General features: G+C 44.7%; 1 protein-coding gene and 2 long non-coding RNA genes across 4 annotated transcripts; 2 read left to right on the top strand and 1 right to left on the bottom strand.

Annotated features, from left to right (window-relative positions):
* Positions 1–4381: 4381 nt before the first annotated feature.
* LOC4325958 (amino acid transporter AVT1I) lies at positions 4382–12569 on the bottom strand. The gene is made up of 4 exons (XM_066306932.1): positions 12079–12569; positions 11828–11985; positions 5688–6498; positions 4382–5130 (listed from the first exon to the last, which is right to left on the bottom strand). The coding sequence occupies exons 3-4, from the start codon at positions 6474–6476 to the stop codon at positions 4588–4590; spliced, it is 1332 nt and encodes a 443-aa protein (XP_066163029.1). The 5' UTR covers positions 6477–6498; positions 11828–11985; positions 12079–12569; the 3' UTR covers positions 4382–4587.
* Positions 7872–18316, top strand: LOC112939609 (uncharacterized). Of its 2 annotated transcripts, XR_010738955.1 has the most exons (5): positions 7872–8342; positions 13507–13575; positions 14233–14537; positions 16915–16983; positions 18040–18316. It is a non-coding gene; the product is annotated as an uncharacterized lncRNA (long non-coding RNA). The 2 variants fall into 2 exon arrangements; XR_003243370.2 differs by lacking the exons at positions 16915–16983; positions 18040–18316 and having other exon boundaries at positions 14233–14608.
* Positions 18317–22141: 3825 nt separating this feature from the next.
* Positions 22142–25886, top strand: LOC136354991 (uncharacterized). The gene is made up of 2 exons (XR_010738956.1): positions 22142–22257; positions 25582–25886. It is a non-coding gene; the product is annotated as an uncharacterized lncRNA (long non-coding RNA).
* The last annotated feature ends 95 nt before the right edge of the window (positions 25887–25981 follow it).

Here is a 25981-nt window from a genome sequence, read left to right as displayed (position 1 = left end):
CATTTAAAATTTTTTCTTTTTCTTTTTCCTTCTTTTCTTCTCTTTTTTTTCCCTTTCTTCTCCTTTCTCTGTGAGCCGAGCAGAAGAAAGGAAACAAAAAGAAGAATGAGATCAGAAAACAAAAAGGAAAAGGAAAAAGGAAAGAAAAAAAAAGAAAATGACACGTCACGTCCATGTGGCATGCCACATTGGCGCTACGTAGGATACTAAAGGGCTATATCGATTTGGAATCTAAATGATACACTTTGACAAGTTCTGAGACCCGAATCTGCATTTTTAGACTTTAGGGCCTAGATGACACAACCCTACGAGTTTAAGGACCCGTCTATGCACTTTACTCTTATGTTAATACCAGCAAATATAAGAGATATGAAGAATATCAGAGTGTAAACACCAACCTTGGAAGAATGGCGACGGTAAAATTGTTGTTTCTAGTGATATACTACGTACTCAACACCAAAGTGACCTCCCTGATCCTTTTAAAAAAACTTATTTCATAAATAGAACCCTGAAAAAACTTATCGGGGCGCCAGAGTCGTTGGCACCGTCATACAATGGGACGGTGCCAACCTCTCTGGTGCCGCGTGGTGGGGACACGTGGCAGCACGAGGACGCGTGTAGGAGAGACGTGGGTGGCACAACAGGCGGCGTGGTGCGCCCAAGCGGTAGCAGCGCCCAATGCATGCGCACTACATCGGGTGCCCGCACATCTGGCATTCTCCTGTTTTTGTGGGCCCATCGCTGCATGTAGTGCCTACTCTGGGAGTACTTTCGTGTGGTAGCGTCCGATTATTTTGCTCGGGTCGGACGTCCGAAGTAAAGCGTTTTCGAAAGAAAACAGGTTCCCTCCTTGTAACCAAAAAACAAATTTTTTGTTATTTTGACGGACGATCGAAATTTTGGTTGGAAACATATTTCGTTTTTTAGTAGGTACTATAAAAAATACCCGTGCGTTACAACGGGAAGAAAAGATGAGAAAATCGAGGAGAATTTAAGAAAGATTTAGATTATGTAATTAACTTAAATACACATTTCCTGGAATACTTGATTTTTTTAAGTAGGTAGGTGTTTAAATTAATTGAAAAGTAAAGTAAGTGTGGAAATAAAATGATATGCCTGAATTTAATTTTTATGAAGTTCTCCATGATTAATTACACTATCTAGAAATTTCTTGAAATTTTCAGATCTCAATGGCTAATTTTAATAATACAAACATCATTTCAGCATTTATTTAAACAAAAATCTAAATAAAAATTCTCCTTTCTCTTGGGCCAATTTTAGCCCGTTTCCTTCCTCAGCCCGTAGCCTAGCCGACCCACTTTTCTCCCTTCTCCTCCCCTTTGCTTCGGCCCGCAAGTACGCATCCAGCCCAGCAAGGCACTACAAGTCTAATCATCCTCCCCCATTCTTTCCTTCACTGTCGCCAAGTCTAATCAGCCTCCCCCACTCCTTTCATTGTCACGTGGGCCAGTACTACAGGGGCGTCTCCAACCTCCGTCTGTATTGCCGCATCTGCCTGAGAAGGCTTGAATCCCCCTCCTTTGTGAAATCTGGCCACATCCAGTGAGATAATCCGAAATTGAGGGTTTTGATCCTTATCTTCTCCTCTTTCCGTTTTCCCAAGAATCAAAGCAAAACCATATCGTATAGATGTTGAAAGAGAAACCCTAGTTTTGTAAACCGCCCATGCACGCGCTGAGAGGGAGGGAATCGGACATATGGACGAAATAAAATGTGACTAAAGGAAAAATACGAATCTTTTAATTAGGTATAGATATAAAAATAAAGATAAAGATAAAGATAATTATTTTTGTTTTGGTTAAGAATATCCACGAACCTTCAAAGATGCTTATATGGCCGGTATGGTTTGCGTGCGTGCGTTCATAACGGTGAGTGTGCTTGTGTTTTGAGTGTCTACGTTGTACTTTGTAATTAAAAAAAAAAAACGCCCGTAAACCTCATTTGGAACACTGGAACTTTTTTTTTTTTGTGAGAACTAACACTGGAACCTTTCCAATTGTCCACTGTCCATCAAGCTCTTCAAGCATGCATACACGCGGCCGGCCAAGACAGGTCGCGGCGTACGAGCGTGGACCGTGGTGGAGATAAAGATTCTGTCATCCTGCGTAGGCGGGCGATCGAGTGCGGGCGGGAGGAAGGATGGGCGTTCTGCAGCTAGCAAAGGGTTTGGGGGGCATTCTGCAGCTAGCGAAGATGCGTAGCGAAAGCTTTGCTGCTCACGGCTCGCGCGGTGTCTGCTGTTTCGCTAGTTGCTCACGCGGTGTGCCGGTGTCTGCTGCTCGCATGGTGCCCAACTGAAGCCCAGGTCCGACGAGAGACCCACCGGCACCGAGACCTAGCAGCATTGGTGGACTCCCGAGTTTGGTTTTGGACCGGGACTGCTAGCCAACCGGCTATGCCGGGATGCTGCTGGCCCTCTGTAACCTCTAGCTTTCGTTACCTTCTACGAGGCCTCATTTGGACATGGTCCATAGTCTGAGACCATCCATGTCCACCTATGGGCTGGTATTTCGGCCTAATAAAGAAGGCCTTAATAGGAACAAGGAAAAAGTCCATTTTGCATACCTCAGCTATAGGCCGAGTTTCATTTTCATCCCTCCTCCACAAAAGTATATGTCATACTTCTACTTAAGGGTGGGCATTCGGTCTAACCGAAAATTTCGGTCTTTGAAAAGTGAAGACCGAATTTCAACGAAAAAATGTCAGGACCGACAAATTCGGTCTCAGTCTTCTCGGTCCTAACCGAAATACAATAACATTTTTATATATGCAAAGAAATAATGGAAATTTTCAACACAAAAATAACAAAAAAAACAATCATAAGCAGTTATGAGTAAAGACTCTTATTAGGTTGCATGTCTAGAAAAAGTAGGGATGTGAAAATTAGAATTTAATCCTATTAAACATAGTGGATTATATGTTGTATTTAGACATTTTTTTAATAATTCGGTCTATTCGGTTACCCGAGGAGACTAACCGAGTTGACCGAACAAAATTCGGTCTTTTACTACCTAGGACCGAATTGATGACCGGATTTCTCGGTCTCGGTCTTTTCGGTTCGGTCTTTTTCTGCCCACCCCTATTTCTACTATCAAAACCAGTGCAAATCAAATCCTAGGGTGATTTGAAACAACAGTTTTATCCTACATAACATTTTGACTTGTTTTTTTTTCTCACTTGACATCTACATGGCGCTTTACATGTCATTACGTCCAGAAAATAATATGGAAGAGGGTAGGGCCACTGCGAGAGGGAGCACGGGGCAAGAGCGAAAGGGGATCAGCACGGGTGGGCCGAACTCGAAGTCCAGCGGCAGCCAGCCTCCTACTCCCTGTTGGAGCAGCGCTGGCTCTACAAGTTACTCCATTTCGAGCCACGGAAAAGGAAGGCGAGCGGGCCGCGCCGATGAGGAGCAAGGCGGCGGGCGGTGAGGGTAGTAGAGGGCCGGGCGCCAGCTCTGGAAGCTGCTCCGCCCGACGACGGCAAAATTAACGAGGTGTGGTGGAGTTGGCGGTGGCAGACTCCACGAGTGGGCTATCAGCTTGAGCTCCTTCCCGCGAGCATGCATGGCTTAATGAAGCTCCAACTAGGCAAGGCAATCGGAGTACCCAGAGCTCGAGGACCACTTCGATCGTGGTGCAGAGCCCTCGATACAACATTGTTTGCATGCAGTAGGGGAAGACGGCGAAGTAAATGGAGATCGAGCTGCGTGCCGGTGACGGCACGCAGCTCACCGGTGAACTTCTCCTCCTCTCCTCGCCTTCGTCGAGGGATCCACCGGTCTGGATCGCAGCCGCCGCCATCGCCTCTGTTTTTTTCTATAGATGACACCATTGATTATTTGTCACACGTTTGACTATTCGTATTATTCAAAAATTTTATGTAATTATAATATATATTTTTTAAGTTGTTTTATCACTTAAAGTACTTTAAGCATGATTTAATTATCTTATACATTTATATAAAATTTTTGGATAAAACGAATGGTCAAACATTTATTTAAAAGTTAACGGCGTCATCTATTAGAAAACAAATGGAATTTACTCTACCGATCTTTCATTAAAAAATTAATCTCATAAGAAGCATGGCCATTTGCGTCATATTTCACCATACTTTCAGAATCGACAAAATTTAGTTAGGCTAATAAGCCTTGAATGAAACAAACCAAAAATAATAATTTATAGATAAAACCAAAAAAAAAATTGCAGACATATATGTTACAAATCCCAACTTTTATACATGTTACCAGTGATTTAAATCTAAGGGTAGAAGAAGATAAACTATGATGGATAAACTTCAGAATAACTTAAAACTTAAGTAATTTCAAAATTTAAATTTTAGCTGCAATAATTAGTCAACATGAAGACAATGAAAGTTCTGAAACTTCCTTAGTGATAATACACATATGCATTCCAGGAGAGTACACATGCAATATATAGCCGCTCAGTTGATTCTTAACACTCAGTATAACATATATGTTGTTTTTTTAAGAAAATAAATAAAAAAAAGAATTTGAAACCTATTTAATTACTACCTAAACCTACCACCATACCCACAAATGTACAATCAAAATGTGCCTATAATCTGGTGAAGGGAGGTGTAGGTGCCAATGACGGCGACACACACTCCGATGACCAGTATCCCAACGATCGCCGCCACCTCGAAGCGGCCAACTCCTCCTCGAGGCATGTAGATCTTGAGGTAGCTCAGACACGGGAACAGGACGGCGACAGTGACGTTCAATGAGGACCCGATGAACGACATGAGGTAGCCGAAGAAGGGCACCGTGCATGCCAGCACCACCGTGCTGAAGACGACGGTTGTGCTGGTGAGCACCCTGGTTAGCCTATTGTTTTCGGCATCAGCCGCTACCGCCGCCGCCGCTGTCGACAGCTTCTCCTCTATCGCGGTCGTGACGGGCTGGATCACGAGCGCGTACTTCGCCAGTGGGGTGATCAGGGTCGTTAGGATGGCAATCCTGGTGTACAGCTTTCCCGTGGGTAAGTTTAGTGTCACCTGCGCCTGCACATCCTCACCGTAGATCTTATATCCCAACACTGCTGTCACTGCGTAGTTGAGACTGCACAACACCGAAGAGATCAGCAAAACCTGCACATTAATTGGAGAGGAATAGAGCGTTATCATCATCATCATCATCATCATCATCATCATGGTTTCATAAACCAAATTATGATAATTGGAACTGATAATCCAATGATCAATTATCATTGGTTGCCAAATCTCTCTAAGTGAAAGGTAAAACTTAAAATGCAACATCATTGAGCTACATCATATGAAAATATGGACCATTGAATGCAACGGTTGATACAATATATGTCGTTAGATCATGGATAAGTATCAGTAAAAGAATGGTGAAAGGATCAAAATTGTTTAAGAAAACTTCCATGAGCTAATAGTGTGCATGATTAGTAATATACTGATGTACGATTTCTAAAAAATAATAATGAGTGTGTGCGTCTTCCGTGCATACATAGAATAAAAAAACAATATGTTGTATTCTTACTAAACCTGTTGCTAATTTATTTCCACAATTGACTTTTCAATTTCATTAACCATAATTCTAAATTTGCATTGTTAATTATTATCACAAATTTTAGCAAACTTACTACCAAGTACAACACATAAATACATTTTAAAAACTATACCTTAGGAAAATCCTTCCTGGCCCTCATTGAGGAGTACACGGTCGGAAAGACGCCATGGCCAGCGAAGCAGACGAAGTAGAGGCTGAGGGCGGTGGGCAACCCGCTGAGATTCAAGATACTACTGCCCGCCATATGGAAGCCCTTGTCGGCCACGCCGGCCCAGACCAGCGACACCGTCAGCGCCACCGACGAGACGAGCCCAACCGCCGAGACGTAGGCAAGCATGCTCAGGTTCTTGAGCCACGTCGTCGGGAGGATGACGGCAGCCGCCACGAGCATGAACAGCTGCTTCCCATGCACTTGGTACCCCAGGATCTTCACCACCGTGCCGGGGAGGAGTTTGTCGAGGTTGTCGCCCTCGAGGATGAGGAAGCTGATGGCGACGAGGTAGAGCTCGACATACATGATGAGGCCGATAGCTGTCCGGCCGTAACGGCCAAAGGCGAGGTAGCCGATGTCCGGGTAGCTCCGTACACAACGGTCGGCGCGCATGCAGCGATAGATGAGTTTGCCAGTATAGAAGCAGATGGCGCCGACCATGGCGAAGAGCGCCAAGCTGAGCCACCCGCCCTGCGACAACGCGTACGGCACGGAGAGCATCCCGATGCCAGATATCACGTTGCTCAGGTTGAGGCAACTCCTCCCGAAGGAAGCGCCGGTGATGCAGAATGAGCCGCCGCTGGTGGGGAGGAGCTGCTGCTCCACGTGCTCGTGTTTGCCATGTAGGAGAGCCTCTTCGTGTTTGCCATGTAGGAGAGCCTCGTCGATAGGGCTCTTATCCGCCGCCATAATCCCGTGTTTGTGTGTGCACCTGTCAATTATTAATTGAGAGTTTAGATGAGATATATCTCAATTCTGAATAGGCAGGATATGCAAGATTAGTTATACGTGGAGATATCTTGAGGATTACATGTATGCAAATCAAACTACAGAATGCAGTTATTAATTCGATGAATTATCTAAAACCGTAGTGCCCTTGGGAAGTTCATGTTGAATTATTTCCAAATAATAGAGCGGCCCTTGGAAAGAAGTTGCATATTGAACTATCTCAAACCGTAGAGCCATTGGAAGTTATTGGGATATCCATCTAGTATTCTGGTCAAAGATAACCTCTTTTTTTTTTTAAACTTCTGCTCAAAACTAGCATGACACGATGTTTTCTAGAACTTTTAATTTTAGCCAAAGAAAAAGGCACAAGAACAACATCGGGAATTTGTGGAAACCATGAGAGAACTAATATTGGCACCCCTGAAGCTGGCAAGCTAATTAATTAACCCACTATTACAGTACTCATTACCTATTCGTTCATATATGTGAACAAACATAATACAGTTTTACTAAACATGTGCTGGCATATATATTTGTGGGCTGATTAGAGTCAGATTTTTTTGCGTCAGATCAAAGCTATCCGAAAGCGTAACTAACTAGGACACTTGATCAAGCTCCAACTCTTCTGTGCTCATTTTTCGCGGACTTGTACAATTAATAATAAATTCATTTTTTTCTCCTATTTTGTGTCCACGGTTCTTTATTATGTCCATAACCGGTTGCAAAGTTAAATATATTACATTGTAAAAATTTTAAAATTACTTATGTAATTTAGAGACTTACATTGTAAATAAATAGACTAAAATTACATCTGTAATTTAGAAAGAAACTTACAATTTAAATATATGTTGACTATTTGTTCATGAAAAATATGATGGCATATTAATCCCTTTAACGCGCGGGTAGCATGCTGCTAGATTGAGAGAGCAAACAAAATAATAACCCCATCCAAATTGGAGGAGAAAGGAAATTAAAAAAAAACAAGTCTAGAAGGATATAGTAGAACATACAGGGAAACCAGTCTAATAACAAGAACATGAAAAAAAGAGAGGAAACTATAGGAAAATAGCTAATTTCTCGCCTCTCCGACCAATTTGTAATCGATGGCAGCCGCGACGCGCGCACTGCCTACACCGCCGCCGCACGCCCAGGATAGATATACCGTGGAGACGCACACGACAACGACGGCACGACGAGCTGTGGTCGAGAGCTCTCGCCGGCCGGGGGTTATGGCCGAGCGCGCATGCGCATGCACCAACACGTGTGGGTAATTCCGAGCGCTTAGCAAGAGAGGGATTAGATGGATATATATGGAAGAAGGTTAAAAAACTAGCGAGAGAGGGATTAGATCCATATATGGAAGAAAAGAAAGGTAGGGTTAGGAGGTGGCGCGTGCGTGTGGGTTGGAGGCGCCGTCGGCGGAAGGAAATTTGGTAGGAGCGAATCAAAAATCCTAATCGATCTCTGGGATAAAAGCCGAGCGATCGATTTCCCCTTTCGTTATCTTGGCCCAAACGTGTGGTTTCCCCTTGCCTTTTCTGGTCTAGGCGTATCTGTCGTATTGGGCTTGGGCCGTCCGCAACTTTCTTCGCATGGCCCCGTTTCCTGATTGCTTTTCTATTTTTCCTTTTTTTTTTATCATCCTTATCAGAAGCGGAAGCGGAAAAATATCAAAGATAAAGTTATATCAGAAATAGCGTTGTTGCGTTTTTGAACGGTGCGTTTCGCTTTTCTCTCCCCACATTGATAATCCCAAATCCTCTTATCCCTTTCCGGCGATTTCAATTTCTCCAGTGATTCTCCGACGATTTTGTCCAACGCTACGAGGTGCGCCTCCTTATCTCCTCAAGCATCCCTATTATTCTTCGGTCATTGCAGTTAGGGTTTTTAATTTTGGAAGTGATTTTTGTTCCCCCGAGCTAGCTTGATTTGATTGGTGATTTTTTTGTTTTAGTTCCATGATGTTTTGGGTTTAGATCAATGGCGTTTTAGTTTTAGATCCATGGCGTTTTCGTTTTTAATTTCACGACATGATTTTGTGCTGGTCTAATCTCTCGCCGTAGTGTCTCGGGATCTCCTGGCTCCAGATCGGGGGATCTATTTTTTTGGTTAGCTTTGTTGTTTCCCGCTTTGGTTTAGTTGAGAGGATTTGTGGTAGAGTTTTATGGTAGTATTTTGTGATTCGGAGTTAATTAGTTCGTTTGGTGTGGTTTGGGCGATTTTTGATGCTACTGGCTGATAAACTGTGTTGTTTTGAGTTAGTTGAACAAAAGCATATTGATGATTTTCTGTATATTTTTAGGGTTTTATCTCTGCTGTTAATCTCCATTTTTATGTTAATGTAATGCTTTTGGTTTTCATGGTGGCTGGATTTACACTGGTGGAGAAACCATCTTTGGTCGATCGGCCCAATTACACAATAGTCCCGGTTCCAATAAAAACCAGGACTAAGAAACATCTTTAGTCCCGGTTTAAAAGCTTAGGGGTATTTTTTGATCTTTAGTCCCGGTTGGTTCATTTTTACTCCCGGTTGAAGAGGTTGTCAGGTCGTGTCAGGCCCCAATTATTTTTAGTCCCGGTTGTACCAACCGGGACTAAAGATCTATCTTTAGTCCCGGTTGTTTAGAACAACCGGGACTAAAAATCACCCAAGCCGCGCGCGATGTTTATCTCTTCGCGTGTCTATTGTCTGATCCTCCTCCTCAGTCTTATCCTTAGCTTCTCTTCCCCTCCACTCATTCTCCTCCTCACTCCTTCTCCTCTTTCTCCTTCTCCTCCTCCCCTTCCTCTCTCCCCTGTCTTCCTAGCGGCAGCGGGCGGCGGCCGGCGCGGAGGGCCGGCGGCGGCAAGCGCCGGCCGGCGCCGAGGCAGGTGGTGGAGGCGCTGGCGGCGGTTGCCCCGCGCGGAGGGCCTGGCGGCGGCGGCTGCCCGTCCAGAGGGCAGGCGGCAGAGGCGTGGAGGGCCGCCCCGCGGCGGCTGGCAGCAGAGTCGTGGAGGGCCGCCCCGCGGCAGTTGCGGAGGGCCGCCCGGCATGGAATTTTTTGCTTTTTTTTTCTTTTTTTCCTTCTTAATGTGATGTGGGATCTGTGTGATTTGTTCGATCTGTGATTTGTGATGCGATCTGTGATTTGTGAATGATATTAGGAGATATGTGATATGTGAACTATCTATGATTCGTGTATCTGTGATTCGTGCTATATATTATTTGTGATTTGTGGTGTGATTTGTTATTTGTTATTTTTATAATGATTTGGAGAGATTGAACATGAGAAAAGAAAAAAAAGAAAAAAAAAAACTTTAGTCCCGGTTGGTTACATCAACCGGGACTAAATCTTTAGTCCTGGTTGGTGTTACGAACCGGGACTAAAGATGTATCTTTAGTTCCGGTTATTTCAACCAGGACTAAAGATGGACATCTTTAGTCCCAGATTCGTAGTCCCGGTTGAAAAACCGGGACTACAGAGGGTTACCAATCGGGACTACAAATCCTTTCTCCACCAGTGTTATGTTTTGCATGTGTAAACTCTAGTTTGGGGATGGGCTTCATCGTTTTGAGAATAACAGATACAAGGCATCTGTTTTGTAGAATAAGATAAAAGTGATCTGGCACAAATCAATTTAGATGTGCTGAACAACTTTCTTTTGAGATGATTTCAGGTAGTCAATTCAGAACGCTGGATTGCAGCAATCTGATTGTAGGTGTCATCATATAGTTGTTGCTTTCTAGTAACATCCTTGGGTCAGATTTTCAGAGAAAAAACTACAAAGGATTTAACAGGTGCAAAAACATCTTGTGCATCAACTCTGTGTACACTGAGTTTTGTCAGAAACGCGACGATGAGTTCGATCAGTAGTAAACAGTAACCACAAATTCAGACAACAACTATAAACGAAGTTCAGAATTCCTAGTACAACTGAAGTAATTTCCGAATCTTTTCCCTTTGCTTCTCTCTCTCCGAGATCACTTTCCTCCTCCCAACTTCGGCGCCCAATCTACCACCCGCGCTGGTAGAGCTCGACGCCGGCCACAACTACTAGACACCCATGTTAGCTCGTTGTCTGCTCTCCATCGGAATTTCTCCCTCCCCTCTCAATCTCAACTCTCAAGGCCTCAAACCCTATAAATAATTAACTATTTGCCACTTTTACTAGGGGTGAAAATGGTAACGGTAATTTCTGGCCGACCGGCATTCGTTTTCGACTTTCTACCAGCCGAGTCATATGAAAATGGTAATCGACCGAAACAAAAATGAAAACGGTAAAAAATATGGAAATGAGAACGGAAATGGTTTTACCGTTTCCGTATTTACCGTATTCTTGTGAAAATTACTGTTTCTTATAATATGGTAATTACCGTATTCTAAATATATAGATATTTATAAGGCATGTCTCTACTTGACCCATAGCTTACAGATAGATTTGACTCTTCAATCAAATCTTTAACTTTTGTGTATGGCTAAAATGAATTTAATTTATAATAATAATTTATATAGTATAAGCTTAAATTTATGTATACACATAACACATAACATACTTATGTAAAGTTAAATATATGTTTTATAGTTTAATGTTTCCGTATTTGTTATCGGTTTTCCGATTTGTACAGACATGTTTCCGTTCCTATTATTTCGTTTCCGGTTTTTCGATATTTCCGATATCGTTTTCGTTTCCGACTTTACCGTTTTCGATTTCGTTTCCGAGAAAAATATGGTTATGGTAATGGTTGAGGCTGTTTTCCTATCGTTTTCATCCCTAAAGGATTTGCTATTGGGCCCATATGTCATAGATATATGAGCGGCCCACATGTTATAAACAGCGAGTGACAAATCATTAATTGACACATCTTAAAAGCAGCAAATAATTAAATGTCCCCAAACCCTAACTCAGCCCCGTTGTGTTCCTCGCTGCCGGTGAGTTCACAGTTCGCTTTGCATCCTCCACGACCTACCCGGCAATCCTGTTTCCTACAACTCCAGCGTACACCTACGCCGCGCGCCGCCACCCGGCACATCGGCAGAGGTGCCGGCACAACCACAAACACTCTAGGTCCCTCTCTTGCTAGGCTTATTAGCCGGCACTAATCCCTCCTGGACTAAAAAATTCGGACCTGATAGTTTTAGTGTCATTTTTGGTAGGATGTCTTATGTCTTATGTTAATTCATTGAGGGGCTTTGTTGGTGGTCAAACTATTGAGTATATAATCTGATTATATTATGCTCGAATCCCTGCTATGTGGTATTAGTAGTTTATAATCCAATGACGCGGCGGCGGCGAGCAGCGGGACAGAGGGGAAGGAAGAGGGGGATGCTCACCGAGGGACGTCGACGAGGGGCAGCGGCCGAGATGCACGGACGGAGGGACGCGAGCGGCGGCGCTCCTCGGGAGAGGACGGCGGCGGCAGGGATGAGGCGGTGAGCCGGCTCCGGCGGCGCCCGGCGAAGGAGGAGGGGAGGCCGAGGGACGGCGAGACCTGCGGAAGAGATAGGAGGGGTTAGGGAGTAGGGAACCGGCACGAAACGACATCAAAAGGCGGCCGGAGATCAGCGGAAGAAACCGAGCTCACCTTGAGCGGAGGGAGTGGGGCTCCGGCGACTTTTGGCGAAGATGGTGGGTCGGCCGAGGTTCTCCCCGACGCAGCGGAGCGAACGGCGGCGACGGCAAGGTTTGAGGTGGCCGGAGATGGCGACAAACGGCGGCCGGATTGGGTGGAAGAGATGGTGTTTCGGTGGTGGATAGGGGAAACGGAGTGGTGGCCGGGCTTGGCCACTCTACGGCGAAGCCGGTGGTGGTGGCGACGCAGCGCGGAGGCGGCTAGGGCGGAGGTGAGGTGCGGCTGGAGGCGCGACTGAGGCCGAGAACCTCGGGTGCACGGTGACGAGGGGCTTCCGGCGGGATTCGGCGCAAAGGAACCAGTGGCCGATGTAGCCCAAGTACTTGCGGAGCCGGAGGAGATGGCGGCGCAGGTCGGCGTCGGGCGGCGCAACGCGGCTGGAGTTGGCGACGGCGGCGGAGAGATGGCGATGGTGGCGGGGTGGTTTTAGGGCACGGAGAGCTCGGGAAATTGGGAGAAAAGGTCGAGGAGAGCACGGGGGAAGGATTTTTATAGGCACAGGAGGAAAGATCGGATCGCATTTGAGGAATTCGGTGAGGGAAAAACTGGGGTTTATCCCAAGTACACCGGATAAAAAGGAGAAAAAATTCGATGGATAAACCACGAATCTGATGAGGGTTTGTTGGGGTTAAGTTAGCGGAGACAGAGAGAAATCCGTTTTTGCAATCAATTTTGGGGAGCAACGGAACGGCCGGATCGAGCGGAGGAGGCGGCGCTGCACGCGGACGGCGCGGGAGGGAGGCCGGCTGGAGGTCGAGGAAGACCCCGACAGGTGGGCCTCACCTGTCGGCGGCTCAGGAGAGAGGAGGGACGTGAAGTGGACTTTACGGTGAGGAAAGAGCGAACGGGCCGGCGGCCGATAGGAGGAAGGAGGGGAAGAGGAGGCCAGCCCGAGAGAGGAAGAGGGGCGGCGGGCTGAGGGAGGGAGAAGAGGAAGACATGCGCCGAAAAAGGCCCAAGGAGGAGAGAGGGGTTTTAATTTGTTTTCCATTTAATTAAATTGATGAAATGAACTTTGTGACATTAAAATTAGATATTGTGCTCCGAAAATTCACAGGAAATTTCAGAGAGTATTTTAGAGCACGAGAATATTACAACAATTATTTCCAGCCATTATTTTTAAAAGAAAATTTTAATTTCCTCATTAATTCACTTGATTAAATTGCTTTAACTTTTAATATATTTTCTAGAAATGCATTATTTGATGATTTTTAATCTCGAAGGAAAATTGGGGACAGTTCATCCGTTGATTTCTTTTACCTGATCTTCTTAACTAATTGATGAATATAATGTATCTCATGCGTCAAGTGTCAGTAACAAATACCATATGGCACCGTTTGTTCCATTGCTTAATCTGATTCTTCACCATTCTTAATGTAGCTTACTATGTTGACCAATTAACTGGATGCTCCACAGAAAGTCAATCGTTCTTAATGAAGCGGAGGAGAGGTAAGATAGTGAATCACTTGTGCAGGATGGTCCAATGCTAGAAACAAACCTCAGAGCAATTATTTTGGCGATGCCCTCTTACTAAACACCTGAATTCTAATAGGAGTAGTTTTTTCTGGGAATTCATTTCTCCATCATGATTTGCACAACATCATCTATTTGGCAATGCTAACTCATAGAATGCACTAAGAAATCATATATAGGTTGGCGGAAATGGTAAGGGGATAGCATTACATTATGTAATTCTTGATAGATGTTAACATGGCTTTGTGTATATACAATAGCTTGTTTCTATGACAACAACTTAGATATCAACTACAAAATATCGGTATTATATGTGAAGATTTCTCCAAGGATAAACTAGATTTTGGATTTTGTAAACCATGCATGTCTGTTCCTGTACCCGTTTTATTTTTTTTAAGCAGTTTGAACTGCACTTTTCTAATGAACCTCCCAATTTCAAGTCATTGATTTCTGCAGCTTTCTGAACTGCATGATTGATGATCACCTTACCATCAGTTTTCCTCAGATATTCCTCCTGTATTTTCTATGTAATAAAACACAACATTAATCAATAATTTTATATAACTAAGGATCAAAATGGCTGACAGGTTTACTGATCAAAGAATTTCTTTTTTTTCCTTTCCACATAACAAGAGTTTCAGAGTTCCACTGTGGGATTGAAGGTTGCTGAAACTGAGACAGTTGCAAAAATGTTGAACTGCCCCATTGGAGTTTTTCCTATGAAATATCTGGGTTTGCCAATTGGACCTGAGAAGATTCTTACTCCTAAGTTAAATTTTCTACTTGAGAGAATGGAGAAGAGACTGAGTGGATGGAATGGTAGGAGTTTGACACAAGCAGGGAGAGCTGTTCATATCAATGCCTGCCTTTCCTCTATACCTTCTTATGCAATGTGATTCTATCTTCTTCCTGAGGGGACACATCAAAGACTACTAGAGGTAGATATTACTGGGCTGAAAATAAACACAAAGGGGAGAAAATTATAAGGCAATACCATTCTGTTCCACAATTATAAGCTGTTGAGTTTTGAATAAATTCACGAATAGGTCACTACTATATAAATGATTTTTCAATACGGGAATGCCTTGAGATTGCAGACATACCATAATTGGTTGTGTCTTCAAAAATCGACCTTCATTTTCGCATACGACTTCTTAAAAAGCCCGTATGCAAAAATCTATTTTCGTAGGCGGGCCTCTTAAGGGGCTGTACACAAAAATGAGCATATTTTCACAAGCAGGCCTATTAAGTGGCCCGCACGCAAAAATATTCACTCTCCTTCACATATTCTTTTTCTCCCCACCTCTCCTTTTTCCCTCTCACCCACTTCAATTTTTATCACCTCCTCTCTCTCTTCCTTTCCCTTTTATTTTCACTCCTCTGTTCTCTCTCTGTCTCCTCCCTTTCTTCCTCTTCTCCCCTCCTAGTGGGCAGCGTGCAGTGCACGGCAGGCGGCTGGCTCGGCTCCACCGCCGACGAGGCAGTGGCCAGGAGTGGGCGGGCGTCGGCTCGGCGCAACTTCGGTGGGCAGCGGGAGGCGGCATGACTCCGGATAGTGGCAGGCAGCGGGTGGGCATCGGCTCGACGTGACTTTGGCAGTGGTCGATTGTGAGCGGCGAGCGGTGGCCAGGAGCTGGCGGCGTGCATCTCGGGAGCGGCGCCATCCCTGTCACACCCTGAAGTTTCCCCCTTTTCTTGCTTTAAAAATTGGTTAAATAAATTGCCCGAAGAAATTATCTTAATTAACCTAGAGCTAAATCCCTAGTTAATAAATGCACTTAATAATCGGAAATAGCGTGGTGGAATTTTTTCTTGAGTTCCCCATGCTCCAATGCATTAACAAGATTTTTAGTGGAATTTTCAGAGCCTTGGAAATAATTTTAACCAATTAAAAATCACCAAAGTGCAATTTTTAATCCCAGGAAAAATCCTTTCTTCCTTTTCTTTTTCTTTTCCTTTTTTTTTCTCTATTGGGCCGTCGGCCCACTCCCTCCCGCGCTCGGCCTCCTTCCTTTGGGCCGGCCCGTTCCCCTTCCCCTCTCTCCGGGACGCTGACAGGTGGGGCCCACCTGTCAGGTCGTCCCCTTCCTCCAGCCGCCCGCCCCACGACGGCAACCGCCGCCGAAACCGCCCGCGCCGCCGCCTTCTCCACGTCGCGCCTCCACTCCGCGCCCGCACCTCGCGCCCACGTCGCCGCTCTCTCCCCCGCATCTCCCGGCCCGCACGCGCGCCCGCAAATGGGCGGGATTCGATTTGAATCCCCCCCCACTTTCTCTCTCTTTTCCCCCACGTCGCCGGCCAAATTGGGGGGTTTCCCGGCCATGTCCGCCCCTTTCGAGCCCCTATAAAGCTTCCCCGCATCTCCCTCTCCCTTTTCCCCTTTTCGCCGCGCTCTCCCGTGCCTCCTACCGGTCGCGGGCCGCTCGCCGCTAGCGCCGCCGCCGCCGCCCATCTCCGGCCGCGTGCCGTCGCCACTAGGGCCGCCGCCGCGCCAAGCCGCCGCCGCCGCTAGCTCCGCCGCCGTGTGGGCCATCTCGGCCACCGCCTCGCGTCGCCGGAACCCCACCGGAACCCTATCTCCCTCGCGAGCCGGTGAGCTATCCATTCCCCTCCGTCTCCGGCCAGCCATTTTGGTCGTCGCGGTCGCTTTCTCCATCCCTAACTCCTCTCCTCCCCTCCTCTAGGTGTCGCCACCACTCGTCCGCCCCTCCTCTCGTCGGGTCGTCGTCGCCGCCTTCGTCTTCCGCTCCGGCCGCCGTGTCGCCGGTGAGTCCTCCCTCCCCCCCTCCTTTCCTTAACTTCCCGCGAGCGCTGGCCACGTCGCTGCTCCGGCCATGCGCCGCCGCCTTTCGGCCGTCGCCGCCGCTTCCCGCACCGCCGGTCACCGCCGTCGGTGGCCGTGCCTCGCCGCTGCCTCGCCTTGGTCGGCCGGTCGGCCTTGAGGTCGAGCCGAGCCCGGCCGGCGCCTCCCTCGCCTCCCCTTTGAGCCACCGCCTGGTGGGGCCCACCTGCCAGGCGCCACCTCCCTCCCTTTGGAGCCGCTGACTCATGGGCCCCACCTGTCGGCGCCGCCCCCCCCTTGGATGACGTCAGCCCTGGGTATTATTGCGCAATAATTAATTAAGGACTTTTTCTTTATTAGTAAAAACACAGTTTATCTTCTAAAATTCATAAGTAATTCATCCGAGCTCCGTTTAAGTCCATTCAAGTCTCAGTAAATCAAGAAAAATGCAAAGAATCCATTAAAAATGGTTTTGTTTCCTGTTTCAGTAGTCTTATAGCATGTTTTGCTTGTGTGCTTTGTTTGTCGCGTAGGTTTCGGCCGTTTCGTCGATCCGCAGTTTCTCGAAGACGTTGCTGAGGTCTCATCAGTTCGAGAGCAAGGCAAGTCATGCAATACGTTTGATCATATTGTACCCAATTTACCAATATCCCGCATTTCTATTAAATGTTGCATTCTTTTACAATGTAATGTGGGATGGGTCCTATTCCTCAGCCACATATTGGTTACCCTATGCCATTGATAACTTGGGTATCAAAATGATTAGATGTTGGTTTAGGAAATGCTTAGCCATGCTTAGTTCAACTAGTACACAAATGGGGACTACATTATTACATAGACTTTGTCTATTGGCATAGCTTTAGATTGGTGCCACCGCAATGGTGTTAGTTAATTAAAATACACTGAATGGTGGGCTGTGGGTGCATGGTTTTGCTGGTCGCACCCATGGCAGTTAAGGACCGGTTCACGGGAAACCCTGGGAGACTTACCGTGCTTTCCACAAGCGGGAGTGGGTAACTGCTTGATCTGAAGTATAGCTCGACCCTTTCCTAGGCACCGGTGGCGAGGGTGGGCGTGATGGAGTTGGGTCGGCCGAGGTGTTCGGTTGTCCAGCTGCCGGATTCACCGCGGCGCAAGAGGGGACCGCCCACTACCTTTTGAGGGGTGGGGGTGAAACCTTAGCGTGGTGTGAATGGTTAGGGGAGGGTTATGTGGAGGGTCTTGTCACGATTTCCCCATTTGCAGTATCATGGTGATACTTCGGGGCATGGCGACATGTGTGGAATCGTGTCTTGTGGGTACAGTTGTACACCTCTGGCCAGAGTAAAACTATTCGAATAGCCGTGCCCGCGGTTATGGGCGATCAACCAGATTCACCGTGATTAGTCTCACCCCTAGTTTAGCTTAATGAACTGGTGTAGTTCAGGTAGATGGTTGGGTCTGTTGCAACGTGGTGTAGCGTTGGACAGTGATTGGTTAATATTGATTAATTACTACAGCTGTTTTACTGCTTTCAACTACTGCTTTGAAATGCCTGCTTTATGCAAAAGAACCCCTAGCTTCCTTTGGTTATATCCTGTATCATACCTCCTCTTCCGGTATGACTTGCTGAGTACAGTGGGTAGTACTCAGTCTTGCTCTCTTTTCCCCCACACCAGAGTTGAAGTTCTTCTCAGTTGGAGCCGTCTCAGAGAGGTTGGTTTCGCCGCTGCCGTCAAGGTTTGCCTGTGGAGTGGAGTCGCCCGTTGCTGAAGTCAAGCTTCCCGGTTTAGCTCGCTTTAACCTTTTCCGCTGCATTTGTAATCTTTTATATTTTTGTAAGACGTGGGTCTGTATGTCAACAATTGTCGTTTGTGTACCCTGGCTGGTCCTGGACAGGGATTTAATGCACATTCAGCTTAGAAATTCTGTTTCGAGAATTTCTAGGCGTGACAATCCCCGTCCCCACCTGGCACCGACGTTGACGATGAGGAGGAGGAATCGGCCTGGAGCGGAGCCGCCGGCTCCGTGACGTCCCGATCCATCGCCGGGATCCTTAGGGTTTTGATTTTTTGAGTTTTTTTTTATTTTTTCGGTTTTTTATTTGTATGTGTGAACGACATAAGAATCCGCACACAAAAATCGGATTTTCGCATGCGGGTGCGCTACTCGTACATAAAAATCGGATTTCCATAGACCATTTAAGCAGACGAGCCGGCCTTCCGCACGCGAAAATAGATTTTGGGTCGCCTAGAAAAACCCTTTCTTTCCTAGTGGGTCCAGTTACAATGTGTCTAAATTTATATGGATATTAAGAGTGAATCGCATCTTGGGCTAGGTATTATTACTAAAGTTTTACTTTGGACTATGATGCAACCAACATTTTCACTTTGGGCTAGGGAAAATAACTTTTGTTTCAGTTTAGACCTCCCCAATCTTTCGATCTCTATCTTGTCCGCTCCTAGCACCTCACCAACGCGGCTATATCTAGGCCGTGTGTTCTCATCCCGTAGTCTGGATGCAATGGCAACACAATGAGGAAGGAAGAAGCCCATGGTGAGCAGGTGAGGCCTCGATATGTTAAAAAACCTTTCAAGCTCCATATGCCTATGCCTATACTATACCGATTGCTGCCTCCTGCAGCTTTGCTCCTTGCTTCATCTTCCTTCAGCGGTGCTGTTGCTCTTCACACCTTGCAGCAGCCGGCGGCAGCAGCAGCAGAGGGTTCACGGTGCCGGCGATGGTAGGATGTGCAGGCAGTGCCCAGTCGGGTGGTGATCTGAGAAGGAAAGAAACTCTAGCCCAAAGTGAAAACATGAGCTATCACTGGCGGAGAAGTGCTTTTTAATCCCGGTTCGTAACCCCCCTATGGTCCCGGTTTTCCAACCAGAAGTACGAATCCGGGACTAAAGATCGATCTTTAGTCCAGGTTCCCGGTTGGTGTTACCAACCGGGACTAAAGATGGGAGCATCTTTAGTCAACCGGGACTAAAGATATTATTTCTTTTTTTTTCTCTTTTTCATTGTTTTTAACATTGAATATTGATTTCACACCATCCCCTCCCAAATCCAAATCATCACATATCACAGAACATCTCCAAATCTTTAAATCCTCAAATAGATCATCTCCAAATACATCACAAACTCTTAAAAAAATTACATCACAGGGTTCTAAAAAATTCATCACAGATTCACATCTCACAAAAAAATACATCACAAATTCACATCTCACACAAAAATACATCACAGATTCATATCTCAAAAAAAAAAAAAATCCAGCCGGCGGCCACTGCCGCCTCCCCTCCGCGCTGGCTGGCGCCACGCCGGTGCCGCCACCCGCTGCCGCGCGGCCCACCGCGCCGCTGCGCCGACCGCCGCCGAGCGGCCCCCCACGCCGCCGGGCCACCGCGCAGGCCACCTCCGCGCGGCCCCCCGCGCCGCCACGCCACCGTGCAGGCCGCCTCCGCGCGGCCCCCCGCGCCGCCGCACCGGCCGCCCGCCGCCGCGCAGGCCGCTTCCGCGCCGCCCCCCGCGCCGCCGCGCCTGCCGCCTCTGAGCGGTCCCCGCGCCGCCGCTTGGCCGGCCCGCCCTCGTGCACGTACGCTTCTTCGTTGTGGAGTGAAGGAAAAAAGGAAGGAGAGGCTTGAGTTAGAGATAAGGAAAGAGATAAGAAGTTAGAGAGGAAAAAAGAGATAGAGGGAGAAGTTTGTTGTGTGGACGGGAAAAGAGGATCGGTACTAGGGATTATATAATGTGTTTTGATTTTTATTCCCAGATAGTAACATCAAACGGGACTAAAAATAGGTTTTTAGTCCCGATTGGTGTTACTAACCGGGACTAAAGATCCTAGGGCCCTGACACGGCCTGACATGGAATCAACCGAGACTAAAAATGAACTTTAGTCCCGGTTGAAGTTACCAACCGGGACTAAAGATAATTTTTAGTCCCGGTTGGTAACATCTTCCTCCTATCAACCGGGACTAAAAATGATTTTTAGTCCCGGTTTTTAATGCAACCGGGACTATTGTGGATTTGGGTCGACCGACCAAAGATGGTTTCTCTACCAGTCTGTGACATACCTGAAATTTCAGGACTTAAAGTTTCTTGTCAAAATAGTTAGAGATTAACTTCTCCAATTTTGAGAGCCAAAAATTTCCGTTTTAACTTAGGTGATGACCAACTTAAACCATTGCATGATTAAAATTTGAGAACAAAATAAAACTTTTTCATCCCAACATTAGACTAGAAATGTCATCAAGCATTGGAGCATACATTGTGCATTTGGATTTTGGTCTCTCTTTTCATAATAGGTCTCATGAGCATAAACTAAAAGGGTTAAAAATTACTAAGCAAAACTATAGTTAATCTTGGGTGATAACATGTGGACTTAATATTAAATTCTAATATCTTTTTCTCAGCCCAAAAGAAGTTTAATGTAATCCCTATAATAATATTAGGTGCAATTATGAAGTAGGGACACATATACAAAGAAATGTTATTCTAATTCTTTAAAATAATCTATGCAAGATGAAATCATGGAAAAATTTATGGAAAAAATTATGTAAACTATGTTTAGCATAAGCAATTCACTATAATATTGGTACAAGTTAATAACTAAGTTTAATACCACAAATTAATCAGTCAAAGTAGAAAACTAAAAGAAATCAAATAAAATTTTAATTGGCTAAAGCCATACTTCATCCAAAAGTACATTTAACTGTACATAAGTGAACATGGAAAATAATTTATTCAAATACTAGATTATTTATCATGCCTAAATATAATTTTTCTAGAATTTTCCTCCTCTGTTTAGGCTTCCTAAAAATTCAATCTACCTTTCTAATAGCCCATCTTTGTTTAATTTCTGTGAGCAGTCTACCCATTATTTTTGAGTACAACCAAAGAAAATGGAATCTAGGTGTAATCATTTACCTCCAGTAAAATCAACACTAATTAATTTGGTCCACACATTAAGTTATGAAGCTACAAAGTTAGGGTTGAGAAAATAATCTAAAAATTCGTCTAAAACCGTGTTCACCCAGAATCTTCCCCACACCTCTCACTTCCACCTAGAGCACTTCGTCCTGGCCCACTTGGCAGCCTCTCCAGCTCGCCCTTTCTCTGTGCCTCACCCTCAGCCGACCAAGAACACAGAGAGGGAGAGATCGAGCGAGCCGACGCGTGGCCACAACGTGTCGACGACCTCGGGCTTTCCTTTTCTTGCTCTCTTCTCCTCCAGTCTGAGTCGCCATTCCTCACTCATCACTCAGAGCCGAAGAAGCCGAGGGGAGCAGGTCCTCTGCCTCTCCGTCACCAGCGACCTCACCACCGGCCATGGAGGTGACGACCATCGCTATCTCCGTTTGAGTCAAGGTCACCACTATCTCTTTCGCGTTTCCATCTCTCCACACAATGCCAAACCACTTCTCTGTTGACCACCTCCCGTTTTGTGCATCACAGCCACCGGAACGTGACCACGCCAACGACGCCCTGGAGCACGCACCGGAGCGCCGCCGCTTCAACCATCGTCGTCGTCCGGCCATTCTCGTCCACCTCGGAGCAAGCCGCTGCGCCATCGTCATCGTCTCAACCTCCTCTTCAATACGCCTCAAGAACCCTAGCCGGAGATGTGAAGGACTCGGAGAACACATCTTTTCTTCACCAGCGCCGATCTAGAATCGCCTCTGCCGTCGATTACCGCTGACTCGGTGAGCCATTGTTCGATTCCTCGCGCATACACCATCTCCTTGACCTCATAACCCTCTTGCATGCCTTCCTTTAGCAGCTCGTCGTCCTGTTCGAGCCGTCGCCGTTCACCCGAGGAGGAGCGCCGCCGTCGAACCGTTCCAACCGAAGCCGCTGCTATCCAAGCTTCAGCGATTTCTTCCTACAGCTTGGTGAGCCTCCTGAACCTCTTAGGAAACACATGCATGGATGCATCTAGCAAAATCAAAGCCCTAGGTAACATGCAGTAACAGCTCATGTATACCTTCCGCTCACCCTCACCATCGGCGCTACTCCGATGTCTCCTAGCCAAGAAAACTAGAGGAATGGAATCGTGAGAGCATTCTCTTCATTTTATCTTTTGACCTCATTCCCAATCGAGCCACCAATCGTCGCCAACGAGCTCGCCAAAGCCATGGCCAAGCTCCCAGTCCATCGGGCTGCTGGAGGTTGAAGATGAGGACTTTGTCCTGTAAATGATCAGAAACATAGGGTTCAAACTATAAAACTTCAGTCGTTTACATGTGGACCCACGGACCTAAATGCAGTTCATATAAAGCCAGGGACCTTTTTTGGTATATTGGTTCAGCCACCGATCAGTGGACCCATGTGTATAAAAATCTGAAAATGCAAAGGAAAAATAACTAAAACATTAAATGTTTAACATGAAAACACCCAAACTTGTAAAATCCATATAAAATCAAATAAAACTCATTTTGAGATGATTCCAGTTGCTGTAGATTCTTAAAGTTATGAACTCTATTTTAGAAATATAAAACTTGACACTCACTGCACAAATAATGTCTCTAAAATTTATCTAAGATAGGTCATACATAAAACATGTACAAGCTTATAAAATACATAGAAAATTCATCTCAACTCATTTTGAAACAAAATCAAATTCTACAGATTCATCATCATGCACTCTCTGATTAGGTGAAATAAAAGTAATTACTTACTTTGCATCAAATGCCTCTAAAACTATTATCTCTAGAATGATTAGTTTAGATAAGCTAAACTTTAGAAATTCATGTAGAACCCAATTTAGCTTTAATTTGAGTAAATTTAAGTTCTGTAGGATCACCAAAACATGTATTTCCATGTTATGAAATAAGATTATATACTTACTGTGTAGTAAAAGTCTCTAAATATTCATATAAGGATTTACTAACATAGAGCAGCCATTAATTTGTAAAACTTGTAGAAAATTCATTTTTAGTCCAAATGAAATGAACAAAGTTTCTATAGAACCAGCAAATAGTTATCTTCAACATAGTAAAATTAAATTTGGCACCTTTTGTAGAGAACATAGATCAAAACCTTAACTTAGTGAAATAAGAATTTAAACACATAGTGTTGTTTAAGTAATACATAAACATGTATAAGTATATATACACTTTAGGTCTAATTAAACCTAAATAAAAACTTGATTGACCAGTGAAGCCATAGTTCCATCCTCATCCACTAAAACTTAGAAGAACTTAGCTCATATAACAATTTCTAGGTTAATATAATATATTGCTAGTTTAGATTAGAGCATCTCTAGTTTATAAAATATGAACCATAGTAGTAAAGATCATAAACATGTGAACTAAAAATGTTTTAGTTAACTAAATTATTCCTTTTATTCAACTTAAACATGAAGTAGCATGTTCTGAACCTACAACTTGAGAGTCATGCACATATAAAACACTATATGCCTAAAACACGTTGTAACTTGTAAAATCTATAAGAAAATCATTATAACTCCAAAAATTGTGAAACCAAATGTATTAGTCTTAGAAAACACACCTCTACACCTCTGTGAAGTCTAATATAATAAAAATCACTTTACAAAAGTATTTCATAACACTACCTAAGACTATATTACTATAAATCGATAAAACTTCTAAAATTCATAACTCCCAAATCCAAATGGAATAAGATAAAATAGGAATTCTTTCACCTAAATTTATTTTAGACCAGTACCTAATCACTATGCATAAATCATGCATTTTAGAGCATTTTGGATTTTCAGCTCTTTTGGTGTTTAATTGCATATCGTGTCCTTTATCTAGATAATTGCATAATCGGTGAAGGAGTGGATTAGGTGCTAACATTTCTCTGATCAAGGCAAGTTTTCTCCTCCCATCCTTTGAACACATTGAATCCCATGATTTGAGGAATGAAAATATTTGTTTGCAAAGTTGCATGTGAACTTAGACTATATCGGTATTTAAAATTGGGTTAAGGTAGTTATGACTTATTTGCTCCATACCCCACCTTGAATAATTGATCCTCTTGCTGATTGAACCCTTAGAAATGGTTAGAGTACACTCTTTGTGCTCAAATGGGTTTATATATGCTCTATGTGCAACTACTTGCTTAGCCATGCTTAGAAATATGCAAATGCTCATTCCATCTGTAATTAAAATGTGAATTTTGATACATGAACCCTTGCTGGAATAAAATTAATATGATGGGTATTTGCGAACTAAAATGTGTAAAATGTGATTTTATACTTGGGCGGCAAGTGGTGTGCATATGGTGCTAGTTGCATACCGATAGGGGGAGTGTTTGCCTAAGTCCATAAGGACCGAACTTGTGTCACCCATTTAAAGTTATTCATATATCCACATGTGCTAGTATGGGATGGCCTAAGCTGATTAATCTATTTAGGACTAGCCTTGCATTCTGGTAGGCCGGTGTGTATGAGTTAGTCGATAATTCTGAGGAATTAGTCGATGATTCAGATGAACTTCCTATTTGCCCCGACATGATAGTTTAGGTGACTAAGTCTGTCCAATACAACGGTATTGTGCCACGTGGGTGGGTTCCCGTTGTGTCCGCCACCACGGCGTTAAGTTTAAGGCGTGGGCCCGCCACTTAACGGTTCTAGGCATATTCCAAGTATGCCTAGGATGGAGGAACACGTATCGTGCTGGTGCAAGGCTAGGTTCTAAGTTGTGTAAAGGCTTCGTTATGACCTCTAGATCACATTCAACATGAAGAGTGTGGTGGAGTCTTACAAACTCAAAACAAACTAGAGAGTTCATATCATGTGGGTAAAGCTATACAAACTCTGCAGAGTTCTTTAAACTAATCGATTAGCCGTGCTCACGGTCATGAGCGCTTTGGTGATGTGTCATGAGTATAGACTTTATGTTTTAAAATGTGATCATGTGACATTGGTTTGAAATTGATAAATGTGTTGAGTTGTGTGTGTGAGGTGATATATTATGATTTGTTGTCAAAGGATGACAACAAGAGATTGATTACGATGGAATTATGATGAACTTAATATTGAAACTTAAAATTTTGTTTTGTTAATTGAAGCATCAACTCCTTTACAAAAGAATTGCGAAACAAAACTTGCTTTATGCTGAAATTGAACTACATATTGCCTTTCTTTGAATATATGCCTTACATGTAGTATGGTAGGATTGACTTGTGCTTGCCAATACATTAACTTGTTTAATGTACTGACTCTTGCTGTTGATATAACCTTTTGTTTGCAGGTTTAGACTTAGTCTTTGAGTGATGCGGGTTCCGATTGCTTCTTCTAGGATGAGAACTTAATGGGGTAAACCCCTAGTCGGTGTGCTTGTGATTGGGTAGTCAAGCTTCTGCTGTTCTCTAATAAGTCTATTTGGCCGGTCGGCCTATGTAATTATTAAGATGTTGTAAGTCTTAAGTTTCTTTCATCTTAGTTGTGTTTGCTATGTATAATCATGCTTAAGATGAAAGTGTGGATCTAGGGCACATCCTGGGAACTAGATTCACATGAGTATGAGTTAGGAATATTTGAGAGGTTGTAGATCTTTAGCCATTTTTGTCAAGTCTCCTGAATGTGTAACACATCTGGTCACCGCCTTCGAGTGGTTTGACGGGCACATCTCAGGCTGAAGTTGACTGGCA

Source organism: Oryza sativa, chromosome 1 (genome assembly GCF_034140825.1).
Source record: "Oryza sativa Japonica Group chromosome 1, ASM3414082v1".
Lineage (NCBI taxonomy): Eukaryota > Viridiplantae > Streptophyta > Magnoliopsida > Poales > Poaceae > Oryza > Oryza sativa.
The sequence above is the reverse complement of the archived record's forward strand: the minus strand, read 5'-3'. Positions and strand labels throughout refer to the sequence as shown.